Source organism: Euprymna scolopes, chromosome 13, assembly GCF_053919585.1.
Source record: "Euprymna scolopes isolate OS-2025 chromosome 13, ASM5391958v1, whole genome shotgun sequence".
NCBI classification, from domain to species: Eukaryota; Metazoa; Mollusca; class Cephalopoda; order Sepiida; family Sepiolidae; genus Euprymna; species Euprymna scolopes.
The window spans coordinates 58,884,359-58,902,187 of NC_136494.1; the positions used below are offsets into that span (position 1 = coordinate 58,884,359).

The window sequence follows — 17,829 nt, forward strand, 5'->3', positions numbered from 1 at the left end:
TTATGTTTAGGTTTTTGTTTATAATTTTTTCAATTAGGAATGAAGACATTTTGTTTATTTGTGTATTGTCTTGCGATTCTAAGATTATATACTCAGGAAAGTTTGTATTTTCATCTTTATCACTTTCTGTGTTTGAATCTGGATTGGGTCTTCTGATTTGTTTTGGAAGCCATATAAAGTATTATTTTCTTTCATCATCCTTGCTCCCCACCCTCCTCGGAGCACTATTTTAGGAGACGGTTGGGGGGGGGGGGACCCATTCGCCCAAGCATCTCAGGATGATATACTCAAACAGGGAGTGTAATTGCTTGTGATGATTTCCTTATTTCCTTGGCCCCAGCAAAGTATAATAAAGGGGTTTGTTGTCGGTAGCATCTGGTTTCACTATATGATTGGCCCTTGCCATCACTTTCTAATATTCTTTTCCCTTTTTTTTTTTCATTTTTCTTAAACTTTTTCTTCTAGGGGATGGGACATCCAACCAGATGTCTGACATTTACCCCTGTTTTAGTGAGTCCAACCAAGAGATCTTTTCAGGATTCTAGCCGTCCCTTTCAGTGCAATCGTTTGTATTTCACTTGCACTTGGTTCACCGGGTATGCTTGCTATGTACTTTTTAAAGTTCTTTTTCATAAGCCCAGTTGCTCCTATGATGACTGGTATAATTGAAACGTCTTTTAATTTCCAATTTCGTTTCATATCATACATAAGTCCTTGATACTTTGTTATCTTTTCCCTCTCAACTCTGTTAAGCCCTGTATCATTGGGTACACTGACCTCTATTACGGTCGCTTTTTTGTTTGCTCTGCCCCAAATCACTATATCTGGTTTAACAGCTTCGTTTTCAAGATATGTAGCAGTAGGGATTATGTAGTCATCAGTATGTGTTTGTGCGTGATGTATTTGTATTTCTCTCTTTGTGGAGGTTTACTGTTATTAGGGCTTGTCATGACTAGCTGATTGATCGGATTGGGTCTCTCCAACAGCCCATCTAGCCAAAGTAAGGGCCAAAGTGGAGTGTTACAAACTCACGGCCACTTGGATCTGGGTCGTGAGGTGCTCAACCACCAGGATCCCATTCTAGAGTATTATGGGTCGCCACCTACAGCCAGGGGGCAGTTGGTATATTCTGGAGCCTTATCAACAGGGCCTTTAAATGTGTAAAGTTTTTATGTTTCAAGTTCCTCAAGCATTTCTTTATGATTTTTTTTTTTAGTCTTTTTGTTTCATAGTACATCAACCCCTTTGGATTATTCATGTTGCGTCCAGTCGTTTTGTAGGTTTTTATTCTTCAAGCTCTTCATTATCTTCAATTGTTAGTTTGCAGTGCTTGGTTTGGTTGTTTTATAGTGGATTTTATCGGGTTTTTTTTTCTGCAGAACTTGAATGAGTTTTGCAATTGGAAAGGGAGAAGGATTACAGTATTAATGTTGGTACATTTTAAATTAGGAAACCAATCAGGAAGTGGGGGAGATAGAAAGAGAAAATGGGAAGGGAGAAAAGGTGGGTTGTTGTTTTTGTTTTTAGTTTTGTAGAACATAATTAAGTTTTACAAAAGGAAGTAGAAAAACAAAAAGCATCAATGTTAGATGCATTTTGTTGCAGGAAGCCAATATCTTCAGACAGCCTGATCTGATAGCACCAGGTTAGTGAAGAGAATTGCGATTAACTTTTGAGTTACTAAGAAAAATTAAAACAAAAGTCAAAAAATTTTTTTTTTAATACATACTTTCATTAATGTAAACAAATTTTAAGATATATGGAATGATTCATATAATACATACTTTCATTAATGTAAATAAATTTTAAGATATATGAAATGGAAAATTTTAAGATACATGAAATGATTCTTGTAATAAACAAATTAGTTTATGAAATTTTTAATTTGCAAGATTTATTTTTCTTAAAAGAAAATTTGGTGCTTGCCCAGAATTTCCTCCAAATTAAAAAACAAAAATTAAGTAAAATCTCTATGCTGTACATACTCATGACAGAAAGAACATATTGTATTCCAAAAATCATGTAAAAATTTCAATAAAGCGTTTCTAATTGCATTGTTCTATTTGCAAGGACATAAGTAATAGTTTGGTGTACAAATTTGTAAAATGCATGAACAATTAAAAGAAAGAAAAAGTGAAAAGAAAAACAAGAAAAAAGAAAAAGAGAAAAACAAAGAGTTCAAAAGGGCATAAATAGGGTAAAATGTTAATAACAAAGAGTAAAACAGAATTAAAAAAAGTGAAAGAAAGAGTAAATGAAAAAGCAAAAAAAGGATAGAAAATTATATAAGAAAAAAAAAATGAAAGAAAAAAGGAACACAAGAAAAAAAGAATGAAAAATAAAAAAAGAACAAAAGAAAAAAGAATAAAAGGAAAAGAGAATAAAAGGAAAAGAGAATAAAAGGAAAAGAGAATAAAAGGAAAAGAGAATAAAAAGGAAAAGAGAATAAAAAGGAAAAACTGTTTAAAAAAAAAATACAAATATTATTCTGCATCTCAATATAATAGAGTTGAAAAGAGAAAATGAAATTAAAGAATAGAAAACAATAAAAGAAACACAAGAAAATAAGAAAAGAGATGAAAAAAAGGGGGAAAAAAAGGACAAAAGAGAACAAAAACAAAAAAGGGAGAAATACATTAAAATGAACTTCCAATGCTGACAAACTGGAATAAACCAAAATCAATGCATACAATTTCATCTTCTATAATATAAATCTCACCTGTCTGTTTAAATTTATATATGTATGTACATATGTTTGCCTAAAACTTTTGATAGAGGTGACGGATTTTCACGAGATCAGTATCGTTTTTAAGCTCGATGTCTTGGATGACAAATATCGAAAAATTCGTCAAAAACATTAATTCCTTCACCCTCAACTGGGCACTTTTCTACAAAGAGGGGGTCAATATTTTGCAAGCCATTTTTGCAAATCATTCTATCTGTTGGATTGACTTTGCCTAATTTTAACGTTCCGAACTTCCGGTCACGTCATGGATTCAAGCCTGCCTGCTTACTACCAGTTTTTTTTTTTGCTCAACACACACCTCCAAACACCAGGGCAATGCCAGGCACCCAGGCTAGTTTTTATTTAAAAGACAAATTAGTGTTAGATAATAACATGGTTAAAAGTTAAATTAGTTATTATCTTCTATCTATTTATTTATCTATCCAGTGATATTGTTAAAATAGTTTGCATTAGGAGTTATTAATTGTTTATAGAATAAAGTGTAGCAATGGGTTTTAGCTGAGCATGTTTACATAAATTAGCTAGGTTAAATAAACAAAATGACTTTGGGCAAGCACATGTGGAAAGGTCGCATATTGAGAGATGTGCGCTTTTTAATGATGATGTAATGGAATGGTGCTTTTTAATGATGACTTAACGTAACGTAAAGAGGTCGGGAAAGTTAGAGAAAGGAGTTTGAGTTTGGTCATGAAAGTGAACGGACATGCTTCAAAAAGTCAGGAAGCAGGCTGTAAAGAACAAGCATGTAGGCACGTAATGCAGACTCCTTGTGACGACCATTTGAGACAGTTGAAATAAATTTATATTTTAAAAATATAAAGTTTTCTGTGATTTCACTAAAGAAGGAAGAACAGAGGTCTCAATTAGTTATGGTGTTGGTCATTTCATGTTTCATCACGGAGCTCAGCAGTGAAGATAAAACTCTCGGAGAAAAGAAAGGTATGAAACATTTATTCTTCTTGTAAAAAAATTATACTTTTATGTAAATCCGAACTGTAATATATATCTGTATGATAAACCTCTGATACAACATAACTCGATTTATACGTCGATATCATATCCTCTGGCTAAACAACTATACATACAATTTATATATTTATCTGGTGCCGTTTGGAGAACAATATATATCATCCTCCTATCTCTGACTATACAACATTAGTTGATTTGGTTAAAAATCAAAAGTGTTACTTACATCCGGGTCATTCCATTCTCGAAACTTCTTTTCTTTTTTCATTTGTTTCTTGTCCTGAAATATTAAAACATGCCAAACAACACCGTTAAGTCTGATTTGCCTGTTTTATGAGAGAAAACATAACTTAAAATCCAAATGGTTGTCGAGTACTCACCAAGAATCAAATATTTAAAAAAGCCTTAAATAGCTGTACAAGAACACACAAAAAAAAAGGGAAGAGAAATGTGAATAAATAATGAAACGATATTAAAATTACAATCGTCAAACCAGAAACTAAACACTTCTAAAAACTTCATTTACTTCTTGCTCACCACAGGAAGATGTGGTACAAGACTGGAAAGTGGGAAGAGTCAGATCAGCACCCCTAAAGAAGGAACATTCTGACTTTTTAAAAATTGCCTGAGTTGCTCCATTGCCATTCCCTGGTTGTGGTGCCTCAGGCAATTAGCAATAAACTCCAATCAAAGAGAGAAAACAAGGCCTTGGAAGGTTAAAGTGGACCGTCTAGAACTAATCAGAATGAATTCATCAGCTTGACAGATAAAAAGCCACCAAAATGGCTCAGTTTCTGTCAAAATAATTGTTGAGATTGGATACTCGACTGGCATGTGTACGCTATCACGACTGGACGACAATTGAATGCCATCAATAGTGGTATTTACTTCTGTACTGTCGCAGGAAAATGTGAAACAAGGTCAGAAGGTGAGGAAGAATCAAGAAGCATTCTGGCCTATTAAAAATCACCTTGGCAACCCCATCAGCTTTTCCCAGTCAGGGTATCTCAAGCAGTAAGCAATAAACCTATCCACCTGAAAGAGAGGAAGCAAAGCCTGAGAGGATGGACATCCTAGGACTATCCAGAGTAAATGCCTTAGCTCGATAGAAATAAGGTTTCTGAAATGGCTCAGTTTCTGCAGGACTGATTGTTGAGATTGGATCCTCTACTGGCATGTGCCTGCTATCATCATTGGACACCAAACGAAAGGCTCCAAGAGCTGTCATGTTTAGCTGTAACTGTATTTATTGTGTCTGAGTAAGTCCATTTATTCTTGAAATAGATCAGCATACACATAATAAAATTAAAAATTCCGGTAGATATTCCGGTTAAATACAATGTCATTTTTTTTTTTTAGCTTTTTGTTATTCAAATGATATATATCTCTATGAAGTATGTGAATATGTTTATATATTTGTGTATTCATGATTCACTCCTAAACTAATTGACCATTCATTACGAATTTTAGAATAAAGCCGTTAAACGCAAGTGGTAGTAATGTGGATTATATTTAGTTCAATTTAATTTTATGCAAAAGGTAAAAGTTTATATTTGCATTAAATTTGATCTGTTATTTTTTATTTACTTATTCTTCAGAAGATTAGACACAAGATCAAGTATGGATTTAATAAAAAAGTTTCAATGGAATGAACTGGATTTGAACTTGGAACACCCAGGTTTCATTGTTATTAAATACCAATTAAGCAAGCTTCCCTGAATTTAAATTTCTTCTTAAAACCTTTTAATAACTTAAGCTTTAAATTTTAGTCCTTTTCTAGAATCAAAATCATGCAATAGATTTGGATCAAAATTAGATTAAGGATTCTAGACATAAAGATTAGTATGATTACATTTTGATTTTAATCTTTGTAATGGAACACAACAATTGGTGCAAATCTGTTCAGCAAATTGATTATTCTTAATTACTTACATAGCAGGAGATAGCACAACTGGATGGGATCCAAAGAATTAGGGAAAATACAATGACAGTTCCAACAATGTTACTTCTCATGAATTCCACTGAAAGAGAAAAAAGCATACAGAAATCAGTTAAAGAAAATAATAAACTTTAACATATAATTCAGAAGGAGGAGGAGGAGGAGGAAATAGTTCAATCGATAATCATTAACATAAAGTGAAATATCTTTTGTCTATTGCATGTATTTGCAACAAACTTTTCCTGACGAGACATAATAAACAAAGTGCCTTTTTCGGCATATTTGTAAACTAATGCAGACAACTATTATATTCTTCAATTTACAATGAGTTATCCTCCTTGCTCATTTTTATTTTTAAGTGATTGCTTAAAAATGTTTCATACATACTGTTTTATTGATTAAGCTAACATTTTGAAAAATTTAATGCAAACTACAGTACTTGTGCAGATTTTTAAACTGGACATATCTAAACACCCACTTGGTTTTGCCTGAAATATGCTGAGCATTGCCGATGATCAAATCTTAATGGTGGTACAAAACAGAAAAATGGAAACTGTAAAAAACAAACAAAACAACCTACTGTAATTTTATTATTTATTTAATGTTTCATAGTAAAACATGTTTTCATGTAGGGGTGGGAATTTACTGTGATTATTTTCTGTATTTTTTGTTTTAATTTTTTGACAAAAAGAAAAAGAAAAAAAACAATGCGTATCTTTTTTTATTTTCAAGTTTTTTTTTTGTTCCAAATTTTTCTTTTCAAAGAAAATTGTAAGAATTGACTTCTTTAAAAAAGATTCAATTGCTATTTTTCTTTTCTTTCTTTGAAAGGTTTGTGCACCTCTAACCACAACCATTGCTTACAGAACCTGTCTTTGCAATGATACATCTAACGCCACATGTAATGCAATTCTTTTTGGGATCTGATTAATTTATTTTGACAAAAAAACTACTTCTCCAGTCGTCTGCAGTTGTTTGTCTAACATTGATAAATTCATAGTGCTGTTAGTCTCCAAGCTTTCCATATAACATCTAGTTTCTTTTTTTTTTTTTTCTCTTCTAATATTTATCCAAAAATCGTCTGCCTGTTGCTTGGCATCTTACACGAGTGGACGCTTAGTACATACATCTAGTTCAAAATCTGCACAAGTAAAGAAACTATTATATTCTTTAATTTAAAATGAATTAATCCCCTTGCTGATTTTTCATTGCAGATGATTATTGAAAAATGTTTCATATTAGCAATTGTCAGGGCCAAACTAAGTAACTTTCTAAATAAATTGTAGCAAAGTATATTATTATATTATATAAATTATTATATTATGTTGTTATCCCATATTATATATGAAAGAGCAATAAATGAAAATTAGCTTATTCAGAAGTGGTTTGACTTGTCAGCTTATATGCTATTTGGGTCTAACTTTGTAAATTAGATAAAATAAATTATATTAGATTTGTAAATTCTCTCCTGAAGTAAATTATATACATACATGAATGTACGCACGCATATATTGGGTGTTTTTATGAATTAGTACAGTTGAATTTTTTTTTTTTTTTTTTTTTTTTTAATTCAATTTTTACCCAAAACAAGGCACAGTGCCAGTTTGAAGTAGGGGATACTATCGGAACATAAGTTGCAGGGACATTATGAATGGAGTTGAGCAGCAAGATGTCTGTTCACATTACACTTGAACTTTTGCATGCCAGTATAGTTGGGAAAGCAAAATCCCGGAAGAGAGTTCCAAAGTCTAGCAATTCTGGGGAAGAAACTATTGGAGTAGAAGGCTTTCTTACACCTAGGGATCTTTACTGCATAGGGGTGGGATTTAGCTGCTTGTCGGATTTGTTGGGGGTATTTATGTTGAGGGGGGACAAGTGCTTGTAGTTCATCAGAGCATTTACCATTAAAATACTCGTAGAACAGGCAGAGGGATATAACATTTCATCGATGGGACAGTTCATGACCTATCAGGTTGGCAACTCTCTTTTGAACCCTGTCCAGGAGTGAGAGATGCACCATCCCAAATATGACAATAATACTCTATATATGGCCGAATCGTGGCCTTATAGAGGTACAGGATACTTTCAGGCGTAAGTAGCTTTCTAATATGGTACAGAGAGCCTACCTTCTTCGCAATGCTCTCAATGTATCTGTTCTAACTCCTGTTCCCTGTGAACGTTAGACTGAGGAGTTTAAAAGAAGTACTTTTAGGTAATGTGTTTTTGGCCATTGCTATTGAAGGTTTCTTGTAATTATTGAAGGAAACAATCTTGGCAGCACTGAATGAGACCATCTATTTTTGTCTCCATTTCACTACAGAGTAGAGGTCTTTCTCTAGTGCTTCTGCCATTTCTTTAGATAGGTGTTCATTTGTTTTTCCCTCATGTCTGTTATAGAGCGTGGTGTCATCAGCAAATATACCCATCTCAGAGACATTTTTATCTTATAGAGATTGAAGCATAAAATAAATATTGATCATTATTCTATTACTAATTGGCTTCAAAATTCCATTTGGATTTACTACTTGAAATCATTGAAACAAAACTAATGAATAAAAAAACCTAGACACAACTAACCGATGAGAAAAAGTTTACAAATGTTTATTTTATTTTATTCCAAACAAGGCATATTGTTGTAAAGGCTACCACTTAGGATCATGTCTAATGGGACTGAAGTTGAGCAGCGAGATGTCTATTCACAATACATTTAAATTTCTGTAGATTAGTACAGTTAATTTAGCAGGAAACATGGAGGGAATTCCAAAGTCTATCAATCCAAGGGAAGACACTATTAAAGTAGAAGACTTTCTGGCAAATATTTTGGGTTACTGCCATAGCTTCCCTAGCTTTTTCAATCTAAAATGAGTTATCCTTCTAGTTAATTTTTATTTTTAGGTGATTACTTAAAAATGTTTCATACATGTTATTTTCTTAAGTAAAAACAATGTTTTGAAAGATTTAATTCAAATAACGATTATATTTTTATAATTTAAAAATGAGTTATCTCACTTGCCGAACTTTATTTTTTTTAGGTGATTACTTAAAAATGTCTCATGTTATTTTCTTTTCATTCTTATTGATTGACGTTTGAATTTCCATTTTACAGCATTTCATTATTTGTCCTCATCCTATTCCCCTCCATTCTATTTGTTCTTTTCACCTTGTTCATTTCCTCTCACCTCCTCTTATTCTTCATAACGCAAAGAGGTATAAATCATTTTGTTATAGAACTGCTTATCGAATGAAAAATAAACAATTGTAATTAGTCTGTACATTATGCTTTGAAAAAGGCTAAATCCGTGGAATTTGGCTTTAAAAGGGCTAATCTGGCAACTCTGGAAAAGAATATGAGTGCCCTTCCTTTGATGTAGCTTCATTTTCAAATATTGTAATAATATACGATCATAGCTGTAATTGTGTGAAAAAGGAACTCGTAATTTCAACGTGCAGCAGTTCCTCACTGAAGAAAAAAGTCAGCAAAATGTTATGTGAAAAAGGAACATCCAAAAGAAATAGGGAAAAAACAAAAACAAAAAAAAAACATTGGACTGAAGGAATAAATTAAAGATTGTCTCTTACTATGTGATTTTATTATTTGTATTGAACTACGTTACACAATATTACTTTCTGAGTATTTATTAGTATTTATCAATTCATTTCATTTGGGTTAGTTCTGTATTTAAAATACAATAAGCACTATTTTCAAAGAAATGTTAATTAATTCATATTTGCTGCGTTAATTTTTCTGTCCAAAATACTAATTTTTTTGGCTATCCAGAAAAATATCAACTTATCAAAACATATTTGTTGATTAAATATATTTCACAGTCTGTGGAATTTTCGCAGGTCCTGCTGGTTGTTGACATTGTGGTAAATTTGTATAAATTAATTGATATATAAATAAATTTGTACATCGATTAAATTATACAAGTTTTTAATGCTTAGAAAGAAATCATCCACATTTGTTAGAAAAAAATGATTTTTAAATTATTACCTTCATTAAAAAACAATAAAAAAAAAAACAATCTAATATATGAAGTAAAGTTGGTTACTTTCTTGATTTTTGTTATCAATAATTTCCTTCCTACTAAATCAATATTTAATAATTCAGGAACTCAGGAACTTGTATAGAAATTTAAACTGAGCATTTTATTTTAACCACTCGAGTAGATTGTTTTGATTCCGTCAACCAAGAATAATATAATAATTAGCACTTCGACCCAGTCATGGGAAAAAAAAAAAAAAAAAGAGAACAATCTACCATTACATTTCCTCTGGACACTTTTTTTTAACAGAAGAAATTTGGGTTATCCTGACACTTGTTTACCTCGGAAGTGACGTCACACAAATCTTATAATACGGATAGCTACAATTGTAAAAATAATTTGTTTTATTTTTCTTTCATTTTGAGCTAAATTAATTACCAACACAGTAGCGAATTTAATTTTTTTTTCTCTCCCATTTGTTATATTGGTATTTGAGCGGAGAATCTAACATTTCTTTTCATTTTGAGAGTTTGTTTTAGTTTTTAATTACTAACACAGCGGAGAATTTAACTTTTTTTTTTTTTTCTCCCATTTCTTATTTTGAGCGGAGAATTTATTTTATTTTCATTTTGAGCTCTTTTTCCAATCCGGCGTTACCTTTTATAGGTACTCCTGCACTTTACGACCCGAGCTATTTTTAACACTATTATTTAGAAACCTATTATTTAACATGGGGAAGGGAGGGTGTATTGTAACTATTCTGTACTTTCACCTAACAATTAAATTTTAAAAAAATATTGTGAAACTTGAATTTAACTTGAAAATACTATTAAAAAATAGCGTGGGTCGTAAAATGCAGAAGCACCCTTTTATAATATAAAAGTTTGGTAAATATCCAGATCCGCTACTACAGAACACCGACCACTCTAATTTGTTTTTTTTATAGGTAATTGAGGTCGCTGACAAGAACTGGTTTATTAATTGTAGAAAACAAAAACAAACGGGAGAAAAAAGGAGCTCAAAATGAAAGAAAAATAAAACAAATTATTTTTACAATTGTAGCCATCCGTATTATAAGATTTGTGTGACGTCACTTCCGAGGTAAGCAAAGGAGTGCGGAGCGTCAGGATAAACGAAATTTGTTTATTCTGTAAATTTTTATGAACCATACAAGGATTTCATCTGATGCTTTGCTGTTAAATTTAATGAAACGAATATGAATACATCCTCACAAGAATATGATTAACTGGTTAAGCCATAAATACAGACTGGTAGAACCACTCGGAAAAGATGTTGAAAGGTATGCTGAAGCCTCACATTAAGGTTACACCATCTACGACCATGAACGTATATAAATAAGGCGACTTACTAGATTATTACTTGTGCACTGTAGCCAAGTCCACTCAGCTATGTGAAACAAATATATCCGTTTTCATGGTACATATCAAAATTCAAATGTTATAAATGTTAGGTGAAAGATATTAAAATGTAGCATCATTTTGATTTGGGTTAGTAAAAATAATGTCAAGATCGGTAATTTTTAAGGAGGGTTAAAAATTAGGCAAAGAATAGAAAATTCCATTTAGAAGTTAAAAGTTTAGAATTAAAAGTGGCATGATATGATGTCATGTGTTGCAGTAACGCGAGAGAGTTCCTGCCTCTGGAAATTTTATCACAAAATTATCAGACATGAGTTTTGAGCCCTTCTCCACCCAAAAGGGATTGGGAGGGAAATATGCAGTTCATTTTGATATGATGTAAATAAGCATTAGAGCAATTAATGGAGTTATTTGATGTTCTTTTTAATGACTTCTATTATTGCAGTCACTAAAAGAAGGAAAGTAAAAAGTTGAACATATGTATGACTGCTACGTCACTATGGCCAACTTTATGTGTACTCATGTAGTAATTTTTAGATGCTGGTGTGCAAAAGTAAGATTAAAATCGGACATTTCCATGTAAAGTTAAAATCAAGTAAAAATGTGGAAAATTCCATTTGAAGTTTAAAATTAAGAGTATGTAACAAGATATGATGCCAGGGAAGAAATACAAAAGAATTTCTGCCTCATGTGAATTTAATGTGTAAGTGATCAAATGGGGATTTCAAGTTCTCTTTCACTATCGAGGTTTGAGAGAGAAGACAAAGTTCATAGGGCTAAGTGGCTGACTATAGTCAAGGGTAACTCAAAAGCCCCTTTTTCATTAGCTGTTTTACTGAAGTGTAGGGTAGGGTGGCACTCCATTTTCAGAATTACTCCACTTGCCCTTGGTCCTTCCCTTATAATGCTGAATGTTTAGCATGGAGGCATCAAGTACCATTTTTTTTCAAGTCTTTGGTATGACTTGGCTGAGGATTGAACTCTGATCTCCCAGCTAATTACTGAACATTTTCACCATTATGTCCAAATGGGACAGTATCTTGAAGTAAATGAAATTGCAGAGTATTTAATGAAGTTATTTACTGTTCTTTTGAATAGCTTCTATTTCAGCCAAAGAAAAGGTTCAGCATATAAACACTGTGACCATCTTTACTAGACATAATGAATAACTGCAGCTGTCAACAGAAAATATGTGATGATTGAAGATGGCCCTTCACACTAGGTTACAAAAAGAAAAGCAAAGATAATTTTAACTGATATGATTTTTAGAGTCATTACTTGTAGTCTTTACAAGATGTCAACGGTTCTTGTTGGTACAGTACAGGATGGAACGATAAAATGGTCGCCCTGGAAAAGATGGCACGATTCCATTTGATGAAAACCGGTTTTCTTTTTCTGTTGCAGACAATCTATTAGTTGGCCAGTTGTGTATAAATCTCAAGAGTGATATAAGCCTTCTATCATGCCTGAAAGTGACACAATGGTCAACGAGCGAGATGGGAGATACGCCGCTGTAAAACTCATGCTCTTTACCGATTCAAATTATGACAACAGGACCATTGCCAGCACTCTCAAAATGCATTTCCAGATGATTCAATGCTTGAGGAGGTGTTCAGGTTGATAAAAACAGTTTCTGGTCACGGTTATGGTCTTTGGCGTGGTTTCAAGGGAGGGTTACATCATGCTACCTCACATTTTCAAAATCGGCTTGAAAGTTAACACTAGTGTGCCTGGATATGCTGAAGAGTATGATGATCCCCTGGTGCAATCAGGTGGCTGCTGATAAACCCTGGGTGTGATAGCAGGACTTGGCACCGGCCCACAAGTCCAAAGAGACCCAGGCTTCGCTTCAGAAAGAATGCTATGACTTTGTATCCTACCCTTCTTTTACTTGCCTCCCCATCTCCTCTCCTGACCTGAACCTACGGCATTACTTTGTTTGATCATACGTCAAGAACATCACCAACATGACCTCCCACAACATGAAAACCAGCCTGATCGCTGCCACCCGCCAAGTATTCGCCAAGCTCCTGTTGGCACTGGTGGAAAAGGTATGCTCCCAGTTCTGGACATGTATCAAGGTGGTGATTGATGCTGAAGGCGGCTACATTGAATAGATGTCAGCTCTACTACATAATCAAGTTTTCTGAATTGATTTTTTAAATAAAAGTTTTAAAATAAAGCTGTAAGTTTGTTTTCTTTAGGGCAACAAATTTATTGTTTCACCTTGTATATGGGTATGTTGATTTCCATATTTACTTAGTACTACCTCTATAGTGAGTATGAAATCTTGTGGAAAGATATATGCTGTTAATATTTGCACAAGAAGAAGTAACTACGATGAATGTATTTACATACTTTTTCTTTTTAGTTTTATCGCAAAAATCTATTAGAAATTATTCTTTTAAACAAAAATAATTTGCTCTGAACTACAGTAATACCTTGAGCTATGAATGCCGTAAGATACAGTTGTTTTTAAATACAATACCGTGTATCTATATTTATGTCCTAAGACATGATTTTTATTTTAGCTACAATTTCAAAAATTGTGCAACACTAAAAAATTAAAAAAACAAACAAAAAATAAATACACAAGGAAAAGGAAAAACAAACAAACAAAATGCAAAGCAAGAAAAAAGTCTGTTTGTATATGTATGTATATTGTAGGCTAGACTATGCTATCTCAACCCTTTCTTCCCATCTCCTAGCAAACCTTTGTTAGCCACTCACCCATCTCCACAGTAAGTTATTTACAATTTTATTCTTTATTTTTGATTCATCCTTTCTGTTACATTAAGGCTTAAATATTAAGCATTTATTAAGTTCATTCAACATATTTGTGTATAATCCTGCCCATCTTTATTTACCATAGTGTGTTTGTGTGCGTGTATGTGTGCATGATAGCCTTGCTTCTCTTCCTCCCTCCTCATTGCATACATCCCATACACTAGCACTTGCCTACGCAGTGAGTACAACTGTATACTTTTTTATTGTTTTTATTAACATTTATTATTATATATCAATTTCTATGTCATTACTATTGTATTTATCTTTAGTAGTTTTTAAGTGCAATTTAATCATAATTGCAGCTTGTTTTGAGCAAATTTCTTACTAATGGAATGGATTAATTCTGTTTTTTTTTTTTAAAATTCAAATGGAAATAATTATTTTGAGATACATTGGCAATCATGGAAAAAATTAAATTCATATATCAAGGTATTATTGTAATGTTGAATAAAGTATATTCACTTAGCTTAAAAAAAAATTTTTGCAATGTTTTTTTTATGTTATTAAGTGATATTAATTTCTTTCAATTTATAAAACATGTACCCAGTTTAAAAAAACTTACGTGAGATTCAAAATCAAGTACTGGCATTGTTGAAACTCCTGCCTTAATGATGTATATTCTGCCTATTCTTTTTTTGCCATCCAATCAAATGTTTCCACTGTTTCTACTTGTGTATGAACACACAAACTCCATAATTTTTTAACAGCACACACATTTATTCTATAGTCTGTAAACATAAAATTCTGGCAGCCAGCAATACTCCAGTAGACCTGGGAGTAATGCAACTAAGTCTGTCTCAAAATGCCCCAAATCTCTGAAATTGGAATCTCATCATCAAATGTAGTTGAAGGTCATACATAGAATTCATTTTTCAGAATTTCTTTCATCAAATTTTGCCATGCCATGCTTAAGTAATTTAATAAAATAACAAAAAACAAAAAAACTTTTTCTGATGGATTTCAGACACTTCAAAATGAGTAACAACCAAAAGGACACAGTTTATCTTAACACAGAATTTTTACTTTTTACTTCCGGCTTATGATGAATTTTTTGGCGAAAAAAATTATTAAAAAAAATATTTGTATAAAGCATTAAATTTTATTGCATTACATATTAAAAAAATTTTTGAACATCATATTTTAATTTAATCTAACCCCCCCCCCAAACCAGCAATAAATAGATGGAGGGGAAGTTAAACATTTGTGCTGTATTGTTCATAATTCAATAATAAAAAAAGCAATGTTAATATAAACTGTGTTTATTTGATCATAACTTATTGTAAGGTGGCTCAAATCCATTTGATCCACTTTTTCTTATGGCAGTTGAAAAATACATCACATTTAATGCATTTTTTTCAGTAATAATAATGCTGTTAATGAATCGAACATTTGACAAAGAAATGCATTTCAAATGTGCACATACATTTTTTTAATCCTTAATGCATCTGAAATAGCATATACTTAGCTCAATGCATGTGTATATGAGATTTTGGAAGTATGTTAGCTGTTTTTTAATGAATGAATATCTAGCAGATTTCCTCAAATTTTCTCATTTGTCACCACTTATCAATGCCAAAAGCCACTTAAGGACAAGAGTTAATGAGATGGATGAACTGTTAGATGAATCATGAAGGATATTATAAGAGGATTGAAAATGAAGAATGGATGAAATTTGAACTCCTTTGAGGACAGCTTTCGGCACATATGTAATATATATATGTAACAAAAAAACAAAACAAAAAACAAAGCATATAAAACAGACTTTATTTAATTTATGTGAAGTTTCAATAAACATATACTTTCTTCTGTTTTGTAAAAGCTGATAAAAAAAGTTGTTATTAGGAGACAGCCAAAGAAAAAAAAAGAAAAAAAAAAAAGAAAAAAAAAAAGAAAAGAAATAGATGTTTAGGTAAGAGAGAAAAAACTCATGCAGAATAAATGAAGAGAAAATGAGATTTTTTTTTTTTTTTTTTAGTTTTGCCAGAAAAAGAAAGATGGTTCTGGAAGTTACAATTGCCGAAACATATGAATTGAATAATTTCAATTTAACATACAAAAAGCAAATTGAAAGAAAATATCCAGTCATTATTTATGATATTGTTGAACCCTTTAACTTTATGCAGAAAAAGTTTCACTTATTCAAATATTATATCCTTTAGTAATGCAGGTAAATTTATATCTAATTACTAAAAATACAATGGATCTTTCCTGTGTTTATATGAAAGTGTTAGATAATAAATATAATGTTTATTAAGCATAAAAAAATTATTTATACAAACATTTGGCTACACATGTAAAAATCTATAAAATAACTAGACTTTTATAAGATGGAAAATAAGTTTTATTTTCCATAAACACATATCCAGTTTAAATTGAGATTGAAAAATAAGTTTTATTTTCTATGCCTATGAAGAACCATCATATATATATATATATATATATATATATATATATATATATATACACACACACACACACACTATAACACCCAATAAATTTTAAGATTATGCTAGAAACAATTAACAAAATTATATATATGTATATGAATATATAATTGTTCACATAGAAATAGGTATCATCTATTTCGGAAATAACCTAGTTAGGTTTTTTTGTGTAAATTAAAGAATTATATAATGGCTTTTATTTGATATTAAATTGGAGGGAGTTAAATAAAATTATGTTAGAATAATCTAATGAAATAATCCAAATATAATATGATAACATTATTAGTGCAAAATAAATCTTTAATTTTCACAGTAAATATTCATAGAATTTTTGAAAAAAAGGGAAGTAATTGAGTAAATTTCTAACGTTAAATTACGTCCCTTACATTCAACTTGCAACATATGTAGATGAGAAATAGAGAAATCTCTTAATATGAAAACAAAAAGTTAATTAAATCCAAATTATATCGAACAATAGATGTTTGTTTGAATATAGTTATATTTCTAATATAAATATTTATTCATTGTAATAATTAGGTTAAAATCCAGCATATATTAAGCTTATACGAAAAATTAACTATAAAAAATGTAAATATGATTTAAGAATAAGGAGTTCATTTCATATAAAAAAAACATTGTAGATTTAATCATAGTTAACATAATTTAGATAATAAATATTAGTTGTTTTGAAATAAAAAAAAATTAATAAATTATTATATAATAAATTTTCAGTGTTGATTAAAACAATATGGAAACGCTATATCAATACGTAAAATAAGGTTTGAATAGCTCTATTAAATCAAATATGGCTTCAATAAGATATCACATGATACAACTATTCTTCAAATTTTTTTTTTACTTTATGTGGTCATTCGGAATTTTTTTTCTTTTCATAGAAATATTGGAAAAAATTTTTTTTGACTTTATGTGGTCATTCGGGATTTCTTTTTTTCATAGAAAAATTGGAACATTTTTAACTAAGTCAACATGAAAAAAAATTCAATCTTGACATAATAATTAATGATTGTTTCTATGTTACGAAATAGGTGCTGTAAAAGATTTGGAAATTGACATGTTGGAAGAAATCAATATTAAGATAGATAAATTCTTAATATTTGCAATATAAATGTTTTGTCATCCATTTGTATGTGCTCTGTTGTTGAATTTAACATACATTGAGCTTTATAAATAAAAGGATTTAATATAGGGTGAAATATAATTGAAAAAAGCATATTTTACCAATAATACACACGTATTATATATATATCTATAATATAAAGCTGAACGTCTGTGTGTGTGTGGTTCAACGTAATTTATCTTTTTTATATCTTTGATTAAAACATGTCTGCAAATTTGTAGCCATATAATGTTTGTATACATATAATAACAAATAAGAAATAAAATTAAACATTTATTTAATGTTCATATTGTTTAATATAAATATATAGTGTTATATAATAATTCTCCAAGTTCCAAATACCAAGTTTTCTCAGTTGGTCATTTATTACTTTTCAAAACGTATCTATTACAATATTGTTTCGTATTGTGACTAACAAGTCTACGAAATTATGTTATTGCTGCA

General features: G+C 30.9%; 1 protein-coding gene across 1 annotated transcript in view; it reads right to left on the minus strand.

Annotated features, from left to right (window-relative positions):
• Positions 1-17,829, minus strand: part of LOC145292270 (ADAM 17-like protease) — a 142,833-nt gene that overhangs the window by 12,638 nt on the left and 112,366 nt on the right. The window contains exons 21-22 of the mRNA XM_080138593.1: positions 5,645-5,733; positions 3,939-3,992 (exon numbers count right to left, since the gene is read on the minus strand). Coding sequence (XP_079994719.1) covers positions 3,939-3,992; positions 5,645-5,733 — 143 coding nt within the window. The remainder of the gene's footprint in view (positions 1-3,938; positions 3,993-5,644; positions 5,734-17,829) is intronic.